Source organism: Mauremys reevesii, linkage group 3 (assembly GCF_016161935.1).
Source record: "Mauremys reevesii isolate NIE-2019 linkage group 3, ASM1616193v1, whole genome shotgun sequence".
In the NCBI taxonomy this organism is placed as follows: domain Eukaryota; kingdom Metazoa; phylum Chordata; order Testudines; family Geoemydidae; genus Mauremys; species Mauremys reevesii.
In genome coordinates this window covers 71843533-71865314 of record NC_052625.1, presented here as the reverse complement: position 1 = coordinate 71865314, position 21782 = coordinate 71843533, and the positions used below count along the sequence as shown (strand labels likewise).

Sequence of the window (21782 nt, the reverse complement as noted above, 5' to 3'; positions counted from 1 at the left end):
AAATTTTGATAAGGGGTGCAAGAACATATTTTGAGAACCAAAGGGGTGCAGGCTGCAGTAAAGGTTAAGAACCACTGCTCTAGACCATGGTTTATAAACAGTTTGATGTTTTATGCAACATATGTGTAGAAAAGAGGCATGTCCTCCCTCAGAGATTGACAGCAAGGGAGGGTCAGATGCCCCCTAGTGGGCAGAACCAGGAAAGCCACACCCACCATATTGGAAGCAGATGGGCAGGACAGGAACAGGAAGTATATAAGATGGGTTCTACAGCTCACTTAGGGAAAAACCACTGCAAAAGGCAGATGCTTCTATTGGAGCTAGAGCCTGCTGAAGTCTTCTGCTGTCCTGAGGACTTGTCTGAACTACCAGATATGGCTGATGTTGAGGAGTGACTGGGATTACTGCTTGCAGTGTACCCAGGGGAGATGGAGAACAACCCAGAGATCCAAGTGCACCCTGAGGGTAGTGGCCCAGGTACAGCTGACTACACTCTGGCTGGGTTGGTGCCTGAGTCTGGTTCAGCATGCTGCAGCTGGATCCCTACTGACCCAGTGGAAGACCACTCTGCCACTGTTAGGACCCTGGACTGGTGTACGGTGGAGTCAGGTGGACGTGTGGCATGGCAGCCTCTCCACCTTTGGCCAGGAGGCCTCTGAGCGTCTACCGTCTGGTGAGCTAGGATCCTAGACTGTTGGGTGCTTGTCCTGGCCTCAGCCCCCGCTACATTGTGTTTGATGCTTGCCCCAGTATGAAGCTCTAGACTGCTGGTACCTCGCCCTGCTTGTGGGCCAGGGTCCCTGGATTATTCAATGCTCTGCCCTACCTTAGGGTTGGGGCCCTAGACTGTGCTTGGTACCCTGCCCTGTCTGAGGGCCTGGGTTCCCAGACTATATCTGGGTCTCCCATGCCTGGGGTTGGGCTTTAGACTGTTTGGTGCTGTGTCCTGCCCGAAGGCTTGTGTCCCTGGACCGATCACTGCTCTACCCTGCCAGAGGGATTGAGCCCTGAGACTGTTACCTTCCCTTATTTTACACTGTTACTCCAGGAGTGTGGCCTCCCTCCAAGACTGACAGTGAGGGAAGGCCACACATGCCTAGACCAGAGGTCTCCAAAGTGGGGTGCGTGCACCCCGGGAGGTGCACAAGAGGATCCTTTGCGGGGCACAGCAGGAGGAGCGCTGCCGGAGTAGCGCTGCTTTGGCAGTTCGGGGCAGGAGTCCAAGCGGCTGCTTTTTTTTTTTTTGGCCTAGGGTGGCAAAAATGGGAGAGCTGGTGCAGCTGGGGATGCGTGCTCAAATTTTGTTTACTGATAGGGGTGCGTGATCAAAAAAGTTTGGAGGCCACTGGCCTAAACCATGGCTTATACCAGCCTACGCTGTGTAGAAAAGGGCCTGCCATACCCAAGTTAGAGGTGGTTAAGTTTTAACAGCTGTGCTAAGTTTATAGTCCCGTGTAGAAGAAGCCTAAAATAAATGGTAGTAAAAGTTTAATTCCTAATGTGGATAGGGTATAAAGGTGGCCATGGAAACAGACTGAATAGGTGACAAATGTAAATTTGCTGTAGGATAAAAGTATCTTACTTTATTTAATGGAAATGGCTTTAAAAGAATGTAATACCTCCACCCTCCTGGGGGTTGCCAAAACCATTTTTTACATTCCTATTGATTTTGCTAACAGATGGTCAGCAAAAAAAATAAGACAGAAAAGGAAGTTATCCTTCATTCTCACCCCTAACCTGTCCATTGCCAGCTCACTGGAAGGAATACACAAACTTTTAAGAGAGAGAATAAAAAACACCCTAAGAATAACTTGTACTACAAGTTTTGAAATTCTAATTAACTTTTTATCACATATGCTTTGTTTGGACAATAACAGGTTGATCAGTTTTCACCATGGCTCTCAGCAATTAGGACAATGTTGCAGAGTTTGCAACATCAAAAGATATTTTCATTTACCAAAATAAGTTTGAGAACACTACTATTCAAACACTGCATGTCTTATAAAACATATGCAAAGACTGAACTTTGGCCCTAACCTACTTGAAAGTTTTGGTGTTGTTTGTTTTTAAGGTTAAGTTTAAAAAAAAAAACCACTTTTAGGTTGTCTAAAATTCTGTAGACAACTGCTATAACTGAAAGACTAAGAAAAAATTCTGGGCTTTTTCTTTCCAGTTTTAGTTGGGGCAGTTGACTGTATGCAACGTGCTGTCAATCTTACTCTTTCCCCTTCCACTATCAGTTTTCCTTTTGCTTGTAGGGCAGGAAAATGGGAGGAAGTACAGTTAGACAAAATATCATCCTGTAATGGCAATATCATGGAAACTGTCAACTTTCAAGGGCATCTGTAATTGATTTACAGAATGAACCTATTTCAAGTTGACTATCAGCTGACAGAGAAAATACATACTAACCCACACACTGTATGGCTTCTAATTTTCAATACCTGGTCTAAGAACAAATGGGAGTAGAACCTGTTCACCTCCAGGGAGGTATGATGAGAATTCTAGATTTTCATTGCATTGCAATTAACCAATTATAATTCCACTCTCAGTAAAGTTGTCTCTTGGAAACATTCCAAACTTTTCATCTGCAAGCACCTTATATTTAAAAAAAGGCAAAGTTACACTGTGAAAACAGATTCCAAGCATGTTCCTATCTCCTTGACACTCTGCACGTCAACCTTGTGCTACTAAGAAGGCACCTTCTTCCTCCTCCCTCTAAGCAAGAAGTGCACAAAGGAAGAATTAGCCACTGTAATTTGTAAAGTCTTTCTCGTCCAGAGATGATCCTGGCCTGGCCAGCAGGGGTCTGCTGCCTCCGACTCTCGCCCAGCAAATGAGGAAGCAGCAGTGATGGATGAAGCGAGGGCTGCGCTGCGGGACCCCGAGCGCACACAAAGGGGGCCCGCAGCACCCAGGAGCTGCCCGCCCGCTCCCCAGTTTGGGAGGGACCGTCGCTTCCCTGAATTTAGGCTGGAGGCGCCGCCGGGGCTCGGACTAGCATGTGCGCCGCTTCCGGTGCCTGAGGAAAGCCGGGGGCCCGCGCTAACAATAGGGCAGAGGCGGGCAGCGCGGCGCTGGGGAAGTACAAGGGCCGGCGGGAGAGCTGGCAGCCGGGCGGGACGCACGAGGCAGGGCGCGGGCCGCCAAGGAGAGCGGGATGCTGGGGAGCGGCCCCCGGGGGCAGGACCGAGTGCGGGGCAGCCCCAGCCCCTCGCGGCGGCGGCTCAAGGTGACATCTTGGGCGGCAAGAGGAGGCGGCGGCGCCGCGCCAGGCCGCCCTTCCGCCCCCCAGGTGAGCCCGGCGCCGTTCCTCACCTGGCACCTGCAGACGATGTCCGCGTCCTGCGCCAGCAGATCCACCAGCTTGCCCTTGCCCTCGTCGCCCCACTGGGCCCCCAGCACCACGGTCACCTTGTTGCCAGGCGGCCGCGCGGCGCACTCGCCGTTGGGGACGGGGGCAGCGGAGGCGCCATTCTCAGACATGGTTGCCGCCGCCGGAGGCTCCTTTCCTGCTCCCCGGGCAGGGCACACATGAGGCGGCACAGGGGCGCGCTCAACGCCTCCTCCCCTGGCCCCGCCTCCTCCACGCCGGGAAATACCGCAGCTGCTGCCGCCGCCGCATCCAGTGGCGGCCCCTGGCTGCCCGGCCTCAAGCCCCGCCCACTTATCTGCATAGACGGAAGCCTTTCTCAACCGCTCCCTCACGGCAGGAACTACACTTCCCGGCATGCAGCGCGACCGTTCCCCGCAGGGCGCCGCACGGAGCTTGCGCGATGCTTGATGGGGCGAGTAGTCCCTTTGGGCCGCACCTGTGAGAGCGGCTTGTTGCTGCCTGGGGCTGACCCAGAAGGAGGGACCCTGTGTGCTAGAGCGCGCGCGGCTACTGCTCCCGCCTCTCCCTTCCAGAGGCGCGGGGGGCAGGTGCCGGGCGGTTTCTGCCGCGGGTCCTGTGTCACGTGATCGTATGTGCGGCAGTTTATTGGGGCCGTTCTTAGGCGGGCCCATGGCGCGAGCTCGGGAGCTGCTATGGGGCGCTCGAGGCCTGGCGCTGCTGTTGTGTCTGGGTGGATGCTGCGGCATATGGAGGTGGGAGGCAGGAAAATGGATGGGAACAGAATGAGATGTGAGACCGGAGGGGGCCGCACCTCTCAGGGTCCCCAGCTCAGCGTCGTGTCCCCCCCCCCCCAGAGTGGGGTAGGAGCCATGGGGTGACAACCGCCAACACGCCCCAGCCCACGCCACACTGTGTACGGGGTGGCTGACCCAGGCCATACAGCTGACAGGCTAGGGTGATCAGACAGCAAATGTGAAAAATCAGGATGGGTGGGGGGTAATAGGAGCCTATATAAGAAAAACACCCAAAAGTCGAGACTATCCCTTTAAATGCGGGATAGCTGGGCACCCTATGACAGGCATAGTGTAGCACTCTACTCCTCTACACTATGAGCTAGGGGTGTGATTTCCTCTGCTCACATACACATGTCCTTGCTGTCATCAGGCTTGTTGATGACCTGCAAAGAGGTGGTTTTGTCTTGTTGTCCGCTGCTTCTAGAGGTCTCTAGGCTCTGTCTTGCAAAGATCCTTAGGGTCTATAAAAGTCACTGGAAATAGGAAAGTCTAGCTGCCTCTACTAAGGACCACGAATAAGGATACGATTCTGTCTTGGATTCTGGGGCTTTGCAGGATGTCCATGACTTCTGGGGCAGGGCTGGAGCAGCTGTCAGTCCCAGGGCTGCTGGAGCAGCAGCCACTGGAACAACTGGCTGGTAGCCAGCCACAGAGCAGCGGCTGCTGCAACAGCTGGCTGGTGATCAGCCCCAAGGCTACCAGAGCAGTGGCCCCCAGAACAGCTGGTTAGCAGCCAGCCCCAGGGCTACCAGAATACCTGACAGTCAGCCTGCTGCCAGATCAGTGGTCCCCAGCCTACAGAAGTAGCGGCCAGGGCTGGGTCAGCCTCTCTGAGGCTGGAGCAGCAGTGGTCAGCCCCTGTCACAGGAGCAGCAGTGGTCAGCCCCTGTCACAGGAGCAGCTGCAAGCCCCGGCAGCGCTCTGTGTCCCTTCCCCCGCCCCGAGTATTTTTAGTAAAAGGGCCGAGTCATGGGCTTCCGTGAACTTTTGTTTATTGCATGCGACATGTTCCTGACCTTTACTAAAAATACCTAGGACAGAATTTTAACCTTAACCAAGGATATATATATGGGAAAATGAAACGAATAGCCAAAGTAGGAAGCCTGATTATGTTTTCTCAAAAAAGATTAAACACGTTTTGCATTAAAGACAGCTGAAAATACAGAAATACTTTCCTTAAATCACTTTTGAAAAAGTTTTAGGACCCCTCTCATTAGGCCTGGTCTACACTACACAGGTTGACACATAAGGCAGCTTACATTGACCTAATTATGTTAGTGGCTACACGGCAGCCGGGTCCCACCGATGTAAGTGCCCTCCCACACTGATATAATAACCCCATCTCCGTGAGAACTGCAGGGTTTATGTCGGTATAGTTAGGCTGGTGCAGTGTCTGTATAGACACTGCATTACTTAGATTGGCTGTTAGCGCTTTTGTCAATTTCACAGCTGTGAAATTGACAAGAAAGCCTGGCAGCTAGAGCCCACCTGCCCACTGTCACACCCCAAGGCCCTCAGGGAGTCCCCTCCCTCAAGGAGTCCCCTGGGAAGTCAGATCAGTATTGTATATTGCTAACGCTGTTGCAAGCATCGCAAAGCATTTTGGAGAGGGTCAAAAGTGTGTGAGTGGGGAGTGGAAGTTTCCTTTGCAGGTACGAGAGGCCGAGGGGAGGAGAAAAAGAAGAGAGCAAAGAACGGGTTAACTCAACATTTCAGCTAGCTCAGTCTGAAGATAAGACGCTGGCCCCAGCCACCCAAGGACACTGGGCACAGCCAAGATTTGGCTGACAGCTGAGAAAGATGGGGGCTTGAATTTGCCCGAGCAGCCGTGAGAAAGAAAAATCCAACTGTACAGACCTGCAAGACAGCAAAGACAGTGAAGAAGAAAACAAAGTCCAGGGCTGCGGAGATTGAAAATACAAACAAGACAACAAGCGGAGGGGCCGAGCCTTGCATCCCGGGAGCCAGGGTGTTTTGGGAAAGCTAAAGAAACCATGGAAAGCCGGTTTGGACTGGCACAGAGGGCACCAGGAGCAAAGGTCCCTGAACGAAGCACCCCTCCCTCCCCTGAGGAGCCAGGACTTAAAACCCTCCTGAGAGCTGGAGCAATCTGGAGAGCAACAGCAGACCTGGAGAGCCAGGGCCCAGGACAGCACTCTCATCCATCCTTCCCCTCCCCCCATTCTTCTGACGTTACACCTAGGCCTGGCCAGTTTTGGGTAGTGCATGTGTGAGTATGAAAGTGGGTTAGGGCTTGGGGCGCTAACGCTTTCTTTCTTTCCCCGAGTGACGTTGCAGCGTTCCCAGCACTCTCTGCTGTTACTTTTTTTATTAATAAAGCTTTAAAATGTAGATGCTTGATGTGTTCCATCATCTCCTCCCCAAAAGATCCTGTGGCTTCACCCTGATCACCTGACGCCTCAGGCAGATCGGTAACAGAAATCTGTCACACCACCCCTCCCCTGGAGAGCTGGGTGGCTGAACCCGACTCCTAGCTGGGATAAGGGCGAGAATGGACCCTGCTCCTGTCTGGGAGCTGCAGGCAGGTAAACTCCACTCTCAACTGGTAGCTGGGGAGAGAAACCCAGCGGCTGGACTGGGTTTCTCTCAGCTGAGAGCTGGGGCCAGAAGCCCAGGCCCCACTCGGACCCCAGCTGGAAGCTGGGGCAACAAGCCCAGGTGGCTGGACCCCACTCCCAGCTGAGCAGCAACAAGCTCAGGCGGCTGACCCTGTTCCCAGCTGGGAATAGGGAGGTGAGACGCCCTGGGTGCCTTTCCCACTCCTGGCTGGGAACATTGGCTATCTTATCAATTTCACAACTCCATATTGGAGTCAAATTGAGAAGGCTGCCTGGCTCCTGGCAGGGTGGGGCTGAGAAGCTGGGGTAGCTGGACCCTACTCCCTGGGGGCAAGAAGCCTGGGGCAGCTTCCCCCCCCCATCCACTCCCAGTGGGGAAAGGGGAGGCCAAGGCCGGTGCAACCTATTAGGCAACCTAGGTGGTCACCTAGGGCACTAGGATTTGGGGGGCGGCATTTTCTTTGGCAGTGACCGCAGCGACTAGATCTTTGGCTGCCCCATCGCCGCCGGCATTTAGGCTTTTAGGAGGGAGCTGGGGCATGGGGGTGCGGGGAGGACCCCCTGCAGCAAGTAAGGGCGGGGGGTGGCACGCAGGGGAACTCCCCGCCCCAGCTCACCCCTGCTCCGCCTCCGCCCTGAGCACGCTGTGGCTGCTTCACTTCTCCCACCTCTCAGGTTTGCGGCACCTAAGCTGATTGGCGCCGCAAGCCTGGGAGGCGGGAGAAGTGAAGCAGCCATGGCATGCTCGGGGCGGAGGCGGAGCAGGGGTGAACTGGGGCGGGCAGCTGCCGCATGGATCCCTGGGCCTGGGGGGGGGCCTCAGGGCGGAGGGGGGTGGAGGAGCTGCCGCGGGGGAGTGCCTCAGGGTGGAAGGGGGGAGCTGCTGCGGGGGGGGGGGGGCAGGGAGCCGCCACAGGGCTCGGGGACGGGGGCGGGCGCAAGGTGGAAGTTTCACCTAGGGCGCGAAACATCCTTGCACTGGCCCTGGGAAGGCAAGAAGCCCCGGGCAGCTTCCCTCCGCTCCCTGTGGGGAACAAGGTGGAGAGACAGGGTGCAGCCCACCGGGAGCCTGTGGGGCAGCCCGGCTCCTGGCAGAGAACTGCCAGCAGAGCTGATACCTGGTTCTCAGCTCCCCACACTGTCCCTCTTAGGTCAGTGGAAGCACGCCTGATGAGGACGCGCACCAGCAACCCAAGGAGTACAGTGTGGACATGCACCATCTCAGTAATTACCTAATATAGGTCAACCCAAGTTTTTAGTGTAAACATACCCTAATTAAGCCATGATTGCTCTACCTCCTGGAGGCTGTGAGGTTAAGTAATGGTAGGCCTGTCGTTACATATATTGAAGGCCACCCAGGAACCTACAGAGCTGCAGGAAGTTTCCAGATGGTTCAATAGGTGGCAGTTTCCCTCTGAGTCTATTGAACCAATGCCCAGCATTGTGTTAGGCTGCCCTGTTCTGCTGTAGGTGCCAACTTTTCATGTTAAATTTAAAGCTGAAATTCTAATGGTTATTCACGATTTTATGGCACTTTTAACAAAGTAGGGCTGTCATCCCTGATTAGATGTCTTGGCCTAAATCTAATTTGGGTACTTATTGCGCTTACACAAATTTCCATTGCAGTTTCAATAGACTACTATATTCTTCCCTTCCTGTCCTAAACAGTTGTATAGTGTTGCTATGTGCTGTTAAACAGCTGACACAATACACCTAAGAAGTGGTAACACTACCATTGAAGTGTGAGTAATTCTAGTTTGTCATATACAAATATAGTGCCAAATTTGTCTCTAATTTACACCAGTGTAAATCCAGAGTAAGTTTACTGACTTTGAATTTGATCCATGGTTTGTAGACTGTAATCTTATGCTTTCACACAGCTATTCCCTGGCTTTCTGAAATAGCTTTGGGACCTCCAGAATATTGTCATAACATGATATTGCTTTGTGATGTTATTCTAATGCTGCTCTCTAAGGGGGTCATAGAGTCTCACTGCTATAGTATTTTTATTTGGAGAAGAAATTAATTTTGACATTCATACCTTAGTGCATTTTCTTTGCAGGTATAAAACTAATGTAGAAAACTATGCTCTCTTCACTACCAGAACCACTGTAAGTGTTGTTTAATAATGATCAAAACAGATCAGTCTTGATTTGTAACACACTGCTTCCAGCTTTTATTTGTGTATATTAGGGACTGACAATGTTTTGGGTCTGATTTCAAACACCCTTTATTTTGTAATATCTTAATATTGCAAAGTAGAGTAGATTTTTCTGTATATAGGAAGATTTTTCTGTAAGGATGTTTCAGGACCAATTCAATCAGGCCCACATGTTACTTCACAGATCCATGGAAAGCAGACAAGGCCTCTGCTTAAGCAGACAAACCACTGCTTACACCAAGTTCTGAATCCATGGACCAGGTTTTATTTGTGTAGGCACAGAGTGCTACACCCAGTGATCAAATGAGGTGTATCAGGCCTGTGAACTGGCTATATCACAAGGGGAAAGGCAGAGATTCTAGGTTATGACATGATCTTCTATACACACTGTTACACATTATTTTTATCAACACCCCCTTCTATTCATCTGCTGTCCCAAATTTTTCCTTCCCTATTGGGTAATATTTATTGCTGTACATCATGTTCTGAATTATACAATAAGTTGCATAACACATTGTTCCCCTTTTTAGCAATAATAAAACTATCATACTACTTGACAGGGATTTAGCTTGTTTTCTCTACACTCCCCAAAAACTTAATAACAGGATGTTCAGATCTTAATATTGTCAGGAACCTTTGTTCTCACTTTTCCATCTCTAAAAGTTTATACAGAGGTTATAAAAACCACACTTGAGTACAATAACTCCTCACTTAAAGTCGTCCTGCTTAACATTGTTTCATTGTTATGTTGCTGATCAATTAGGGAACATACTCATATAAAGTTGTGCAATGCTCCACTCTTGCGTTGTTTGGCTGCCTGCTTTCTCCACAGCTGGCAGCCTCCCTACACCTCCCCCCGCCCAGCACCTCCCACCTGCTGGCAGACCCCGCGGATCAGCGCCTTCTCCCTCCTCCCCCTGCCTCCTGCCCGCGGCAATAAGCTGGCTTGCGGCATTCAGGAGGGATGGGGGAGGAGCAAGGACTCGGCACGCAGGCTCCCCCTCCCTCCCGAACGCAGCAATCAGCTGGCTTGTAGCGTTAAGAAGGGAGGGGAGGAGCCAGGACGCAGCGTGCGAAGTAAAGGGGGAGGAGGTGGGGGATGAGAAGAGGCAGGTCAAGCGTGGAGGCTTGGGGGAAGGGATGGAGTGGGCGGGCTGAGGGTTAAGCCCCCCGCCCCTGGTGCTTGCAGAGTAGGGGAAGCTGCCCTGGAACCTAATCCCCCCTATTTACGTTAATTCTTATGGGGAAATTGGATTCGTTTAACATCGTTTCACATTTTTCAGGAACATAACTACAACGTTAAGTGAGGAGTTACTGTATGCAAGCCTACAAAACCTACACACATATTGTTTATAATTCTACTTATACATTCCTAATCAATTATCCACTAAATAAACATTGGGTCTTTACCAGGTCATATAGAGTAAGATCACCTAACCAATGCTTTACTCCCTTACATTTTCTCACATGGGTTTAATTAACCATACCATTCAATCATATGGATATGAAATATGCTAAATCTTGACAAAAGTTTAAAAAATACAGTTGCTGATACCCATTGTCAAGAACAAGCACTTTTTGTAGTTTAGAGAAAGCCTGAGTGCAAAACTCTTCAGAGATTTCCATTTGCGTGTGTTCATTTTGTTTTATTATTTATTTTCACTTTTAAGTGAGAGAAACAAGAAAAATATATGTTACATAATAAGTGTAACAGTACTTATGTCTTTCTAATATGCAGGAGAGGTGTATGATAAAACTGTTAGTTTAGGTCATATTGTTTTTTCAAATTTAACAAAATTATTGGTGGAAGATGTATAGCCAAAACAGTTATATCTATTTCAAATTTTAATTTGGACACACTAAAGCTTTACATGCAAATATACTTTCTTGGGAGATAAGAGGCAACTCTCATATAGGAACAGTTAGTAGATAATCAGTGATTACAAGTGGAGGGAGAGGAGCGTGTTCATCCCATTCCATTTAAATATACTGGAGAGATATTTAGAATGGTCACATCTATAGGCCAAAGTACACCTCTTCCTCAATATAACGTGACCCAATATAACACAATTTGGATATAATGCGATAAAGCAGTGCTCCAGGAGGGCGGGGCTGCGCACTCCAGTGGATCAAATCAAGTTCGATATAACACGCTGCGTCCTGGCTCCTCCCCTCCCTTTTTAACGCAGTAAATTTTTTCGCTCCCGAGGACAACATTATATCGAGGTAGAGGTGTATGTATTTCTGGCAGTGAGGTAAGGACATCTCAAACCAGCATGATTATATATCTGTTTAAATTAACCAGTAAATATGTGTCTGATCAGTACATCAATTCAACTTTAACCTGTTTAGGGTTCAATACTGCCCCTGATGATGCCAATGGAAGTTTTGCTAGTGATTTCAGTGGGAACAGGGTCAGACCCATAATCAGAAAGGAAAGTTAAGGATAAAAGTGGGAATAAAAGAAAAATGCTGTAACACAGTGGTTCTCAAATTGTGGCCTGTAGAGAAATTGCTGGTCATCTACAGAGCTGACTGGTTATATGGTACTAGCTCTTCCTCCTTATTAACTCCTGCTACATTGCATTAAAAGACAGGTGAAACAGATTTAATATTTTCTAATGTTGCATTTCCATGTTAGCAATTTATGAGTTTTCCAGAGCTTGCACCAGTTCGGTATTGCAATGTATGAATAAATGGTGCAGTTCTCAAAATCATTTGCAGTCAGCTTTAGTAATTGAATTAGAAAACCATTTTCTTGGTAAAAAACAAATATCCCACTGTTGCTACCACCAGTGTTTGTAAACACACTTGTGGACACACCATTGTATACATCAACAGTTTAAAAAGCAAATGAAGTTGGAAAGGTTAGTAATTCTCTGCACTACTAGGAGGGAAATTCAGATTTTATTAAACTGCCAGTCCTCTAGTCTTTTGTTTCTCTGGCACCAGGCATGAGAGTTCAGTGGAGTAAAATTATGCATTGAGGGGAGGGAATGCCTTGTCTATTGACAACAGTTTCTCTTGCCCATTGCAGAGCATCATCTAAAAAGCTCAAAGGCAGTTTTGAGTGTGCTTTTGTTGTGTGATGATGGCCTTGGCAGTAGTGAACTGTTCCCATGGTGGAAAACAGAAATCTTTACCGATGTAATGGACTAAAGAACAAAGAGCAAGATGAAAACTAGTTTACACTCACTGGCCCTGCTTACTGTGGGTGTCACAAAGATTGCACTTTGCAACAAGATTTCCTGCTCTGCTAACAGGGATGTCAGAAACGGTAGTTGTAATTCAAAACCTTATTTGCTAGTTTTATAGAAGACATGCCATTTTATTTTTGTAGTGTGCGTTATATAATTCAGTCCATTTTTTTTTCCCATTGAAATTATTGACTGCAGTGGGAGAAGATTGTGTTTAATACCATAATAAATACAATTTTAAGTTTGAAGTTGTCCCTAGGTATTTTTAATATTTAAAGAGTTTAATCATTTTTGTGTAATAATTAAAAACCTGGTCAAAGAACATTATGGTTTTAAAACCACTGTACAATTAGATATAATGCAACGGATTATATATATTTGTATGTGCTACCCTAAGTTCTCTACTCTTTGTTTAGATATATTTAGAGTATGAAGGACCTTCATTTGGGGAATGGGACATTTCTCCGCCATGTACTGTTACAAATAAAAGGTAAGGATTGCAAAAGTGAATAATAACGGCACAATGGTAACTCAGATTGATTTTATTGGGAGCAGAGTTAGGTCAATTCTGAATACTTTTGAAAATTCCACCCAAAGTCTGAGAAGGCAGTTTCTGTATACACATTCAAGTAAAATGGGCTTCTGTTAAGCCTGGCCATGTGCATTCATTTGGAGAGCTGTTGGAAAACAAAATCTTATTTTTATTTCCCTTAAGAATTATGAAGTACAGATCCTTTGTTTCAGAATAGGAGTTGTGGGTTGAGATTTGCGGAGGAGACAGAAGCTGGTCCTGAGGTTTCTATACAATTTATATTGTAAGTTAAATATTTATCAGTGTAATGGAATATAGAATTAGGCATTGACATGTACAATATAAAGTAGTTCTAAGTATACTATTTCTCCTAAACTTCTTTGCCTATGTACTGTACATGTGAGGAAACCTTAAGCCAAAAAGATTGATAAATACTTTAATATGTATATCTAAATTAAGAATTGCACAACATTTTATGTTCTTGAGGTTTTTTTTTTTTTAATTTGGTCCAGTGCATTTACATGAACAATGCTGTAGAAATAATCTCTTTATATCCCAGAGATGTAAGGAGTCTATCACTGTAGAACATAAGTGCCAAATTGTATTCTGTGTGTTATTTTTAACTAGAAACATGTCTGATTCCTTACACTTGGAGCAGCTAGGGTCTTCAGGAAGAGGACCCTATTTTAGACATTAGACTGCACAAAGGTTTCTAGATACATACTGTTAAGCGAGTGGGACTGACAAGACACAATCGTATTTGTCTAGGTGTTCTTATTTGATAATTTAATGGCCAAGATACCTAATGCATTTGTGAGTTCCAGATTAGACCCAGCTACACTAGGAGTAGGAAACCCAAAATACCATTTTTTTAAAAAAGCATCTCTGCCCCTAAATGACTGTTTAACCAGAGTATGGTACAATCTTTAAAAAGATTTCAAATTAACAGAGGGATGTATTACAGCTCTTATCTGCATAGCACTGAGATCCAACAAAGTGTAGAGGGAGTACATAAAAGTTACACTAATGCAGCATTGTGGCTGAAAGTTTTGATAAGCAAAAGTCAGGTAAAAAGTTGTGGTTTCCACTGCAGCTTTAATTTGTCTATCTTGTTGTGTGTGTTTATATGTGTTATGTCTTTGAAATTATTGTATTGGTAAGCTTATTTGAATGTACAATCAGATATCACATATTTAAATAAACACATTTGAATGATTGTACATTCAGGCATATACATCTCTGGGTTAATGTGAATGTATTACCGTTAGATTGCAAACTCAAATCCATATGCAAAGTGTTACCCCCAAAATCCAGACTTAAGGCACCCCCACAATGGTTTGCCTATTTCAGTAATCAATTGTCAGTTGTTTGTTTTGGTAGGTGAAAGGAGATGGCCCACCATAGAGGAATTGCCAGGGTTTTACTAGGGCTTCCCCTATGACCTTTAGGAAACCCCCCAGAACAGACTCACTTTGTTTTCCCTTGGGAAGTCATGGATATAGCCTTTCTGCTCAAAGGATTGACACTCAGGCAGTAATCTTTGAAAACAAAAATTTTCTTTATTTAATGTACCAATATTCCCTGAAACAATAAATCTTTTAAAAGAACCAAAGCATATATCAAGAAACATAAACAAATTCTATTAGCACAAGTACGCACATTCAAGTACTCAATGCTGCAATGTCATACAGTTTGAAATGGCTCCAAGTGGTTACATTCTACATGTGGTGATCAATCACATGTAGGATACTGACAGCAATTCTAATTAGAATACTATACTTTTATACATAGTAAGATATATCCAACTTTAGTATCTCAAACACACTCATATGTCCTAGCTCCTTATACCATAGTTCTCATGCTTACTTTCTACAGTCTTCTTTTCCCTCTGATCTGTCAAAAGGTCCTTCTGTTCAGTCTCAATGCCAAACTGCTGCTGCTGTTCTGCTCTGGCTGCTGCTGCTGCTGCTGCTGCCGCGCCACTGCCACCTCTTTTTTGCTGCTGCTGCTTGCTGTGATTTCTTGATCCAGAACAATCTGGCCTTCTTCTTCCCTCTTCAGTGATTTTGCTCTCTTCCTGCTTCTTCTGCTGACAACCTCTTCCTTCCACTCACACACATCAATACCACCGCCACCAAACTTGTCAGCTCTCTGCCTTATGTATGATTTTTGGTCTACTTTGGTTATTTCCGCAATCCTTATTATTAGCATACCTCTCCTCCAATCATGTTTAAGTCCTCTCTGATTGCTCCATTCTTATTAACCAATTACAGATGTTAACCTATCTGTCAATTAAAGCTGGACCTGATTGAAAACCTGCACCTGACATGATTGACCCCTCCCTTTAGGTTTTGGAGTAATCTTTATCTAACCTCAGCCTGCCTGCTTGCTATAGGCCAGATTACTCCAAGACTGCCATTTTAATCTTTGTGGCTCTGATTACCTGCAACTACCATTTTATTATTCCTGGTCCTAACTGCTTAAAACTGTCTTTATTAGTTATTAAATTCTTATAACTATAAACAATTCTTATTTTCTTAATGCATCTATATGCATCTTAATATTAGGATACATTGTCACACTTCAATTTTTACCTAATTTTAGATATTTAATTTTGATATTTCCTTCACTTCAGCTAGTAGTGGCAGGGCAATGTTCTTAATGCTGTATTCCGTACACAGAATAGAGCAGCTGAAAGATCTCTCATACCACAGTGTGTCTTACACAGGTGTTGAGATATGAAATAGGTAGACAGCTATTTTAAATATAGTATGTTTTATAAGGGTGTTGCACACTCTGTGGGCTTGTCTACATGTAGTTTTTAATACCACTTTAAATATATCAGTTTGAAACTAATATAGTTGAATCAGTACGACCCCATAATGTGGATGCAGTTATATTGGTATAAAGGTGTTTTATATTGTGATGTACAGTCAGGGGCGGCTCTAGAAATTCTGCCGCCCCAAGCAGGGCGGCGCACTGCGCCGCTCTTCCCCGGTCCTGCAGCCGGGGCAGAAGTGCCTGCGGACGGTCCCGTGGTCCCGCGGCTCCGGTGGAGCATCCGCAGGCATGCCTGCGGGAGCTCCGTCCGAGCCGCGGGACCAGCGCACCTGCCGCAGTCATGCCTGTGGGAGCTCAAGCGGAGCCGCGGGAAGAGGGGACCCTCCGCAGTCATGCCTGCGGCAGGTCCGCTCGTCCCAGGGCTCCGGTGGACCTCCCGCAGGCATGACTGCGGAAGGTCCGCCGGAGCCAAATGCTGCCCTGCCAGGACAATGCCGCCCCACGCGCCTGCTTGGCGCGCTGGGGTCTGGAGCCGGCCCTGTGTACAGTTCAGGGTATGTCTACACTACAAACGTTACAATGGTGCGGCTGCAGCAGTAGCGTAGACACTTACTACAGTGATGGAAGGGGTTTTTCCTTCACTGTAGTAAATCCACCTCTCCAAGAGGCAGTAGTTAGGTTGACAGAAGAATTCTTCCATCAACCTATTGGTACATGGGGCTTAGTTCGGCTTAATTATGTTGCAGAGGGCATGACATTTTTCACAGCCCTGAGCAAAGTAGCTAGGTCAACCTAAATTTTAGGTGTAGACCAGGCTTTAGTCTCATAAATGTAAGGGAATAAGCTATACTGGTATAAGCCACCTGTACACTAGAATAACTGGGTTCACACTAGGGATTGTACTCATTTAGCTATTATGGTATAAAAAATACCAGCTCTAGCTGAAATAGTGACATGGGTACAAAGACTGTGTGTAGATTAGGTCTAAGCTGCAAAGCTGAGTACATTGATTTTGAACTGAACGGGCAATCTAATGATAGTACATTAAAAGAATTGTTGGGGAATAAGGAAGATGAAGGTTTGCTCAGTTTGAAAGATGAAGGTTGGGGAGTAATTAGATCCTAAGTAAAAGTTAAGACTGAGTGGACCAGTCAGAAGTACATATGGCTAGTGTTAATTTGTTTGTTTTTTAATTACTGTAGTTCACGTACAGCAACACTGAACTGTCCAGTTCCTGGAATTCACAAGATTAGACCAAAAGTTGACAATGAGGTAAGCTGTCAATAATAACTATAAGAAATTCATAGTGCACTGTGGTCAGGTCCGTGTGTTCTTAGTGATTTTGCAGTATTTGCCACAGAGTCCACTTCAGTGGATCAGAAACTAAATGTGAGTCAACAGTGTAATACTGTTGCAAAAAATGTTAATGATCCTGGAACATATTAGCAGGAGTGTTGTAAGAAAGACACTAGAAGCAGGGCCGGCTCCAGGCACTAGCGAAGGAAGCAGGTGCCTGGGGCAGCCAATAGAAAGGGGCGGCAGGTCCAGGGTGGCAGTGGCACTTCGGCAGCAGCTCAATCAGTCTGCTTCAGTTTTCAGCAGCAATTCAGTGGCGGGTCCTTCACTCCCTGTCTTCCTCTTCGGCGGTAGCTCAGTGGGTTTGGTTTTTTTCCGTTTTTTTCTTTTTGCCACGTGGGGTGGCAAAAAAGCTGGAGCCGGCCCTGACTAGAAGTAATTCTTCCATTCTACTCAGCACTGATCAGGCCTCAACTGAAGTACTGTGTCCAGTACTGGGCAGCGCACTTCAGGAGAGATGTGGAGAAAGTCCAGAGGAGAGCAACAAAAATTATTAAAGGTCTAGAGAACATAATCTACTGAGAAAGATTGGAAAAAAATGGGTTTGTTTAGTCTAGAGAAGAAAAGACTGACAGGGGACACGATAACAGTCTTCAAGTATGTAAAAGGTTGTTATAAAGAGGGTGATAAATTGTTTTCTTTATCCACCAAGGACAAAACAGGAGGTATTAGGGTCAAATTGCAGCAAAGGAGATTTAGGTTAGACATTTGGATAAATTTCCTAACTGTAAGAGTAGTTAAGCACTGGAACAAATCACCTAGGGAGATTGTGGAATCTCCATTGTTGGAGGTTTTTATTAACATCTTAGGCAAACACCTGTCAGGGATGGTTTAGATAACACTTAGTCCTGACCCAGTGCTGGTGACTGGACTAGATGACTTATCAAGGTCCCTTCCAGTCCCACATTTCTGATTCTATGTTTAGCTTTATAATATTGCTCCAGAATCAAATCTTTCTAGCCCTAATGGTTGTGAAAGAAACCTTCCAAATGTCAACTGAGTGTAACCAATGCAGTGATGTGTTCCTGAGTCTGCTAACAGACTGAATCAATAGCTCAGAGATGTCTCAACAGCCCCCATTCATCATATTGAGGTTTGTGATGAGGTATACAAACACCACACTGGCCAAGGTTAATAGGATGATGTGGACTCAAACAGCTCCACCCCCTTCTCCTGCAGAGCTTTCAGTCTTGGAGGGGGGCACTTGAACAAAGGAGAGAGCTCATTTGTGAATGGACTTGAAAGGAGACTAGACTGGCAGCTCCTTTGTTGTGTGAGAAACCTGGGTAGAGCCAGGAGCTGACTAAAGACCGTGATCCGCTAGGACCTCCCTGTGGGAGATGAGGCCTGTCACTGACTATTAGTTTGTTTTTTTACCATGAACCTGTGGGTGGCTGGGTGGGTGTTAAGACGAGCCGCTGCAGGTGGGGTCCTCCTGAAAAGAAGGAGGCTAAAAACTGAACCCAGCAGCACTGAAGATTCTTTCGTTTTGTGTTTATGTTGAACTTTGACTTGAAGGTTCCACTTCCCTGGAAGGGACTGAACACTGTCAGTGACCTGGCCAGCATTTAAGACACATCAATTACTCCAATAATGCAAATTTCATTATCAACATTACCATTATCATTACCAATTTTATTAAGGGGGGACATGATAGAAGTCTATAAAATCATGAATGATGTGGAGAAAGTGAATAAGGAAGTGTTATTTACCCCTTCACATAACACAAGAACTAGGGGTCACTCAAATAAATTAATAGGCAAAACAAACATAAGGAAGTACTTCACACAATATGCAGTCAACCTGTGGAACTCGTTGCCAGGGGAAATGGTGAAGGTCAAAAGTAGGGCTGTCAAGTGATTAAAAAAAATTTATTGTGATTAATCACGCGATTAAAAAAATTGCACTGTTAAACAATAATAGAATACTATATATATAAATATTTTTGGATATTTTCCACATTTTCAAATATATTGATTTGAATTACAGCACAGAATACAAAGTGTACGGTGCTCACTTTATATTTATTCATTATAAATATTTGCACTGTAAAAATAAAAGAAATAGTACTTTTCAGTTTACCTAATACAAGTACTGTAGTGCAATCTCTTTATCATGAAAGTTTAACTTAAAAATGTAGACTTGTGTACAAAAAATAACTGCATTGAAAAATAAAACAATGGGAAACTTCAGACCTACAAGTCCACTCAGTCCTACTTTTTGTTCAGCCAATCACTCAGACAAACAAGTTTGTTTACATTTGCAGGAGATAATGCTGCCTGCTTCTTGTTTACAATGTCATCTGAAAGTGAGAACAGGTGTTCGTATAGCACTGTTGTAGCCGACATTGCAAGATATTTACATGTCAGATTCACTAAAGATTCATATGTCCCTTCATGCTTCAACCACCATTCCAGAGGACATGTGTCCATGCTGATGACGGGTTCTGCTCAATAACGATCTAAAGCAGAGTGGACCGACACATGTTCATTTTCATCATCTGAGTCAGATGCCACCAGCAGAAGGTTGATTTTCATTTTTGGTGGTTCAAGTCCTGTAGTTTCTGCATTGGAGTGTTGTTCTTTTAAGACTTCTGAAAGCATGCTCCACATCCTGTCCCAATCAGATTTTGGAAGGCACTTCAGATTCTTAAATCTTGAGTCGAGTGCTGTGGCTATCTTTAGAAATCTCGCATTGGTACCTTCTTTGCATTTTGTCAAATGTGCAGTGAAAGTGTTCTTAAAAAGGCATGCTGGGACATCATCTGAGACTGTTATCACATGAAATATATAGCAGAATGCAGGTAAAACACAGAGCAGGAGACATACAATTATCCTCCAAGTAGTTCAATCACAAATTTAATTAACACATTATTTTTTTAAAGAGTGTCATCAGCATGGAAGCATGTCCTCTGGAATGGTGACCAAAGCATGAAGGGGCATACGAATGTTTAGCATATCTGGCATGTAAATACCTTGCATTGTCGGCTACAAGAGTGCCATGCAAACATCTGTTCTCACTTTCTGGTGACATTGTAAATAAGAAGCGGGCAGCATTATCTCCCATAAATGTAAACTAACTTGTTTCTCTTAGTGATTGGCTGAACAAGAAGTAGGACTGAGTGGACTTCTAGGCCCTAAAGTTTTACATTGTTTTGTTTTTGAGTGCAGTTATGTAACAAAAAAAATCTACATTGTAAGTTGCACTTTCATGACAGAGATTGCACTATGGTACTTGTATGAGATGAATTGAAAAATACTACTTCTTTTGTTTATCATTTTTACAGTGCAAATATTTGTAATACAAATAATATAAAGTGAGTATTTATACTCAGTATACACTTTGTATTCTGTTTTGTAATTGAAATTAATATATTTGAAAATGTAGAAAAACATCCAAAATATTTAATAAATTTAAATTGGTATTCTATTGTTTAACAGTGCGATTAATCATGATTAATTTTTTTAATCGCGATTAATTTAGTTGAATTAATCGTGTGAGTTAAATGTGATTAATTGACAGCCCTAGTCAAAAGTATAACTGGATTAAAAAATAATTAGATAAATTCATGGAGGATAGGCCCATCAGTGGTTATTAGACAAGATGGTCAAGGATGCAACCCAATGCTCTGGGTGTCTCTAAACCTCCAACTGCCAGAAGCTGGGACTGGATGACCAGAGATGGATCACTCAATAATTGCCCTGTTCTGTTCGTTCTAAGGCATCTGGCACTGGCAGAAGACAGGATACTGAGCTAGATGGACCACTGGTCTGTCTCAATATGGCCATTCTTATATTCTTATGTCTTTTGCTTCTAATTTTAATATCCAGTAATGTGCTTGCCTCACAAACCTGAACTGCCTCCTGGATCTTCCCTCATGTCAAAACCCAAATGTCTCCTATTGAACAGCCAAAACCTTCATCTTCCTCACAAATATCTATGATACTGTTAAGGATTTTTGTATCAAATTTTGCAATACAAAGAAAGTTAACAAATGAGGAGCAGTGTACATTGATTCTAATGTCAAATTAAATAATGTGATGTGATACTATAGTGAATGCATTATTCATTTTCATATTTAGTTAAGTAGAAGCCTCAGTTCTAAATTTATTTGTGCCAGTCACAGAATCTCCAATCTGTTGCATTGGAGTGCCACCGATTGCAGGGATCTTGCCACAGGATTTTGGTTAAGCTTGCCATGAAGTTCCTGGGATTTGACTAGGATTATTTTTTAATTTTATTTTATCAAGAATATATACAGTATTGTGGGAGGAGGGAGTTCAGTGGGATGTGGTTATTTTAAAATTTTCTACAAACAATTGAGTGTTTTATACAATAAAGAACACTTAAACATACTCTTTAAATCACCCCAAAGAGGGGAAGAAATAAATTTAGCTTTTTATCAATCTTTTTTTTTCATGGGCCCCACTCTGTTTTATGTCTATGCCCTCTAACTTGCAAGCTAGAAACTCTCTACATAGGTGTGTCCACTGAAGTTGCTCCTGTACCCTGACTATCTCGTTTTATGGGATGCCATCACAGAATCCCTAGGGATCAGGCTTTCTTTAAGCATGGAGCCCACTTTGCTGATGACCAAAACCTTGACATCAACTATCATGGAAATTCTGTGAAGAGCACTGTAATGAGCGGGGGACAGGAATGGGGCTTGGAGGGCCAGTCAGCCTAGTGGTCGGAGTACCTAGCTTCCTGCCCCTGCTTCTGTGGTCAAAGGGCCTCAGCCTCTCAGGTAGGGGGGACCCAGGACATCCCATTTCACCAGGTCCCAGCCCAGGGCTCTGTGTGAATCACCCTTGAGTAGGGGACTTCCCAGCAGGGAGTCTACATTCATTGCCCTGGGCTACTTCCTACCGTGGTCCTTTTAGTTTGGGGTGTGTAGCCCTGTGGTCTCTGTCCCTGTGGTGCCTGGTCTCTTAGTAGTCCCTCATGGACCCTGGGTAGCATCCTCCTGCAGTCCCAGGTTCCTCCAGGTGCAGCAGTCATAAGTTTGGTAGGGTCAGAAAACGCCTCCCTCCCCACCCCAGGTC

At 45.3% G+C, this 21782-nt stretch overlaps 2 protein-coding genes across 4 annotated transcripts in view; one reads left to right on the top strand and one right to left on the bottom strand.

Annotated features, from left to right (window-relative positions):
- ADSS2 (adenylosuccinate synthase 2) overlaps nucleotides 1-3747 on the bottom strand; it is a 55419-nt gene extending 51672 nt beyond the window's left edge. Inside the window, exon 1 of the mRNA XM_039529352.1 lies at nucleotides 3319-3747. Within this exon, the coding sequence (XP_039385286.1) occupies nucleotides 3319-3732 (414 nt within the window). The 5' untranslated portion in view covers nucleotides 3733-3747. The remainder of the gene's footprint in view (nucleotides 1-3318) is intronic.
- CATSPERE (catsper channel auxiliary subunit epsilon) overlaps nucleotides 2682-21782 on the top strand; it is a 104288-nt gene continuing 85187 nt past the window's right edge. Inside the window, exons 1-4 of one of the 3 annotated variants that reach the window (XM_039529350.1) lie at nucleotides 3997-4089; nucleotides 8773-8821; nucleotides 12485-12558; nucleotides 16584-16653. In XM_039529350.1, the coding sequence (XP_039385284.1) occupies nucleotides 4007-4089; nucleotides 8773-8821; nucleotides 12485-12558; nucleotides 16584-16653 (276 nt within the window). In that variant the 5' untranslated portion in view covers nucleotides 3997-4006. Of the gene's footprint in view, nucleotides 3296-3996; nucleotides 4090-8772; nucleotides 8822-12082; nucleotides 12149-12484; nucleotides 12559-16583; nucleotides 16654-21782 lie in introns of those variants that run through there. The other 2 variants (XM_039529349.1, XM_039529351.1) reach the window with 2 other exon arrangements.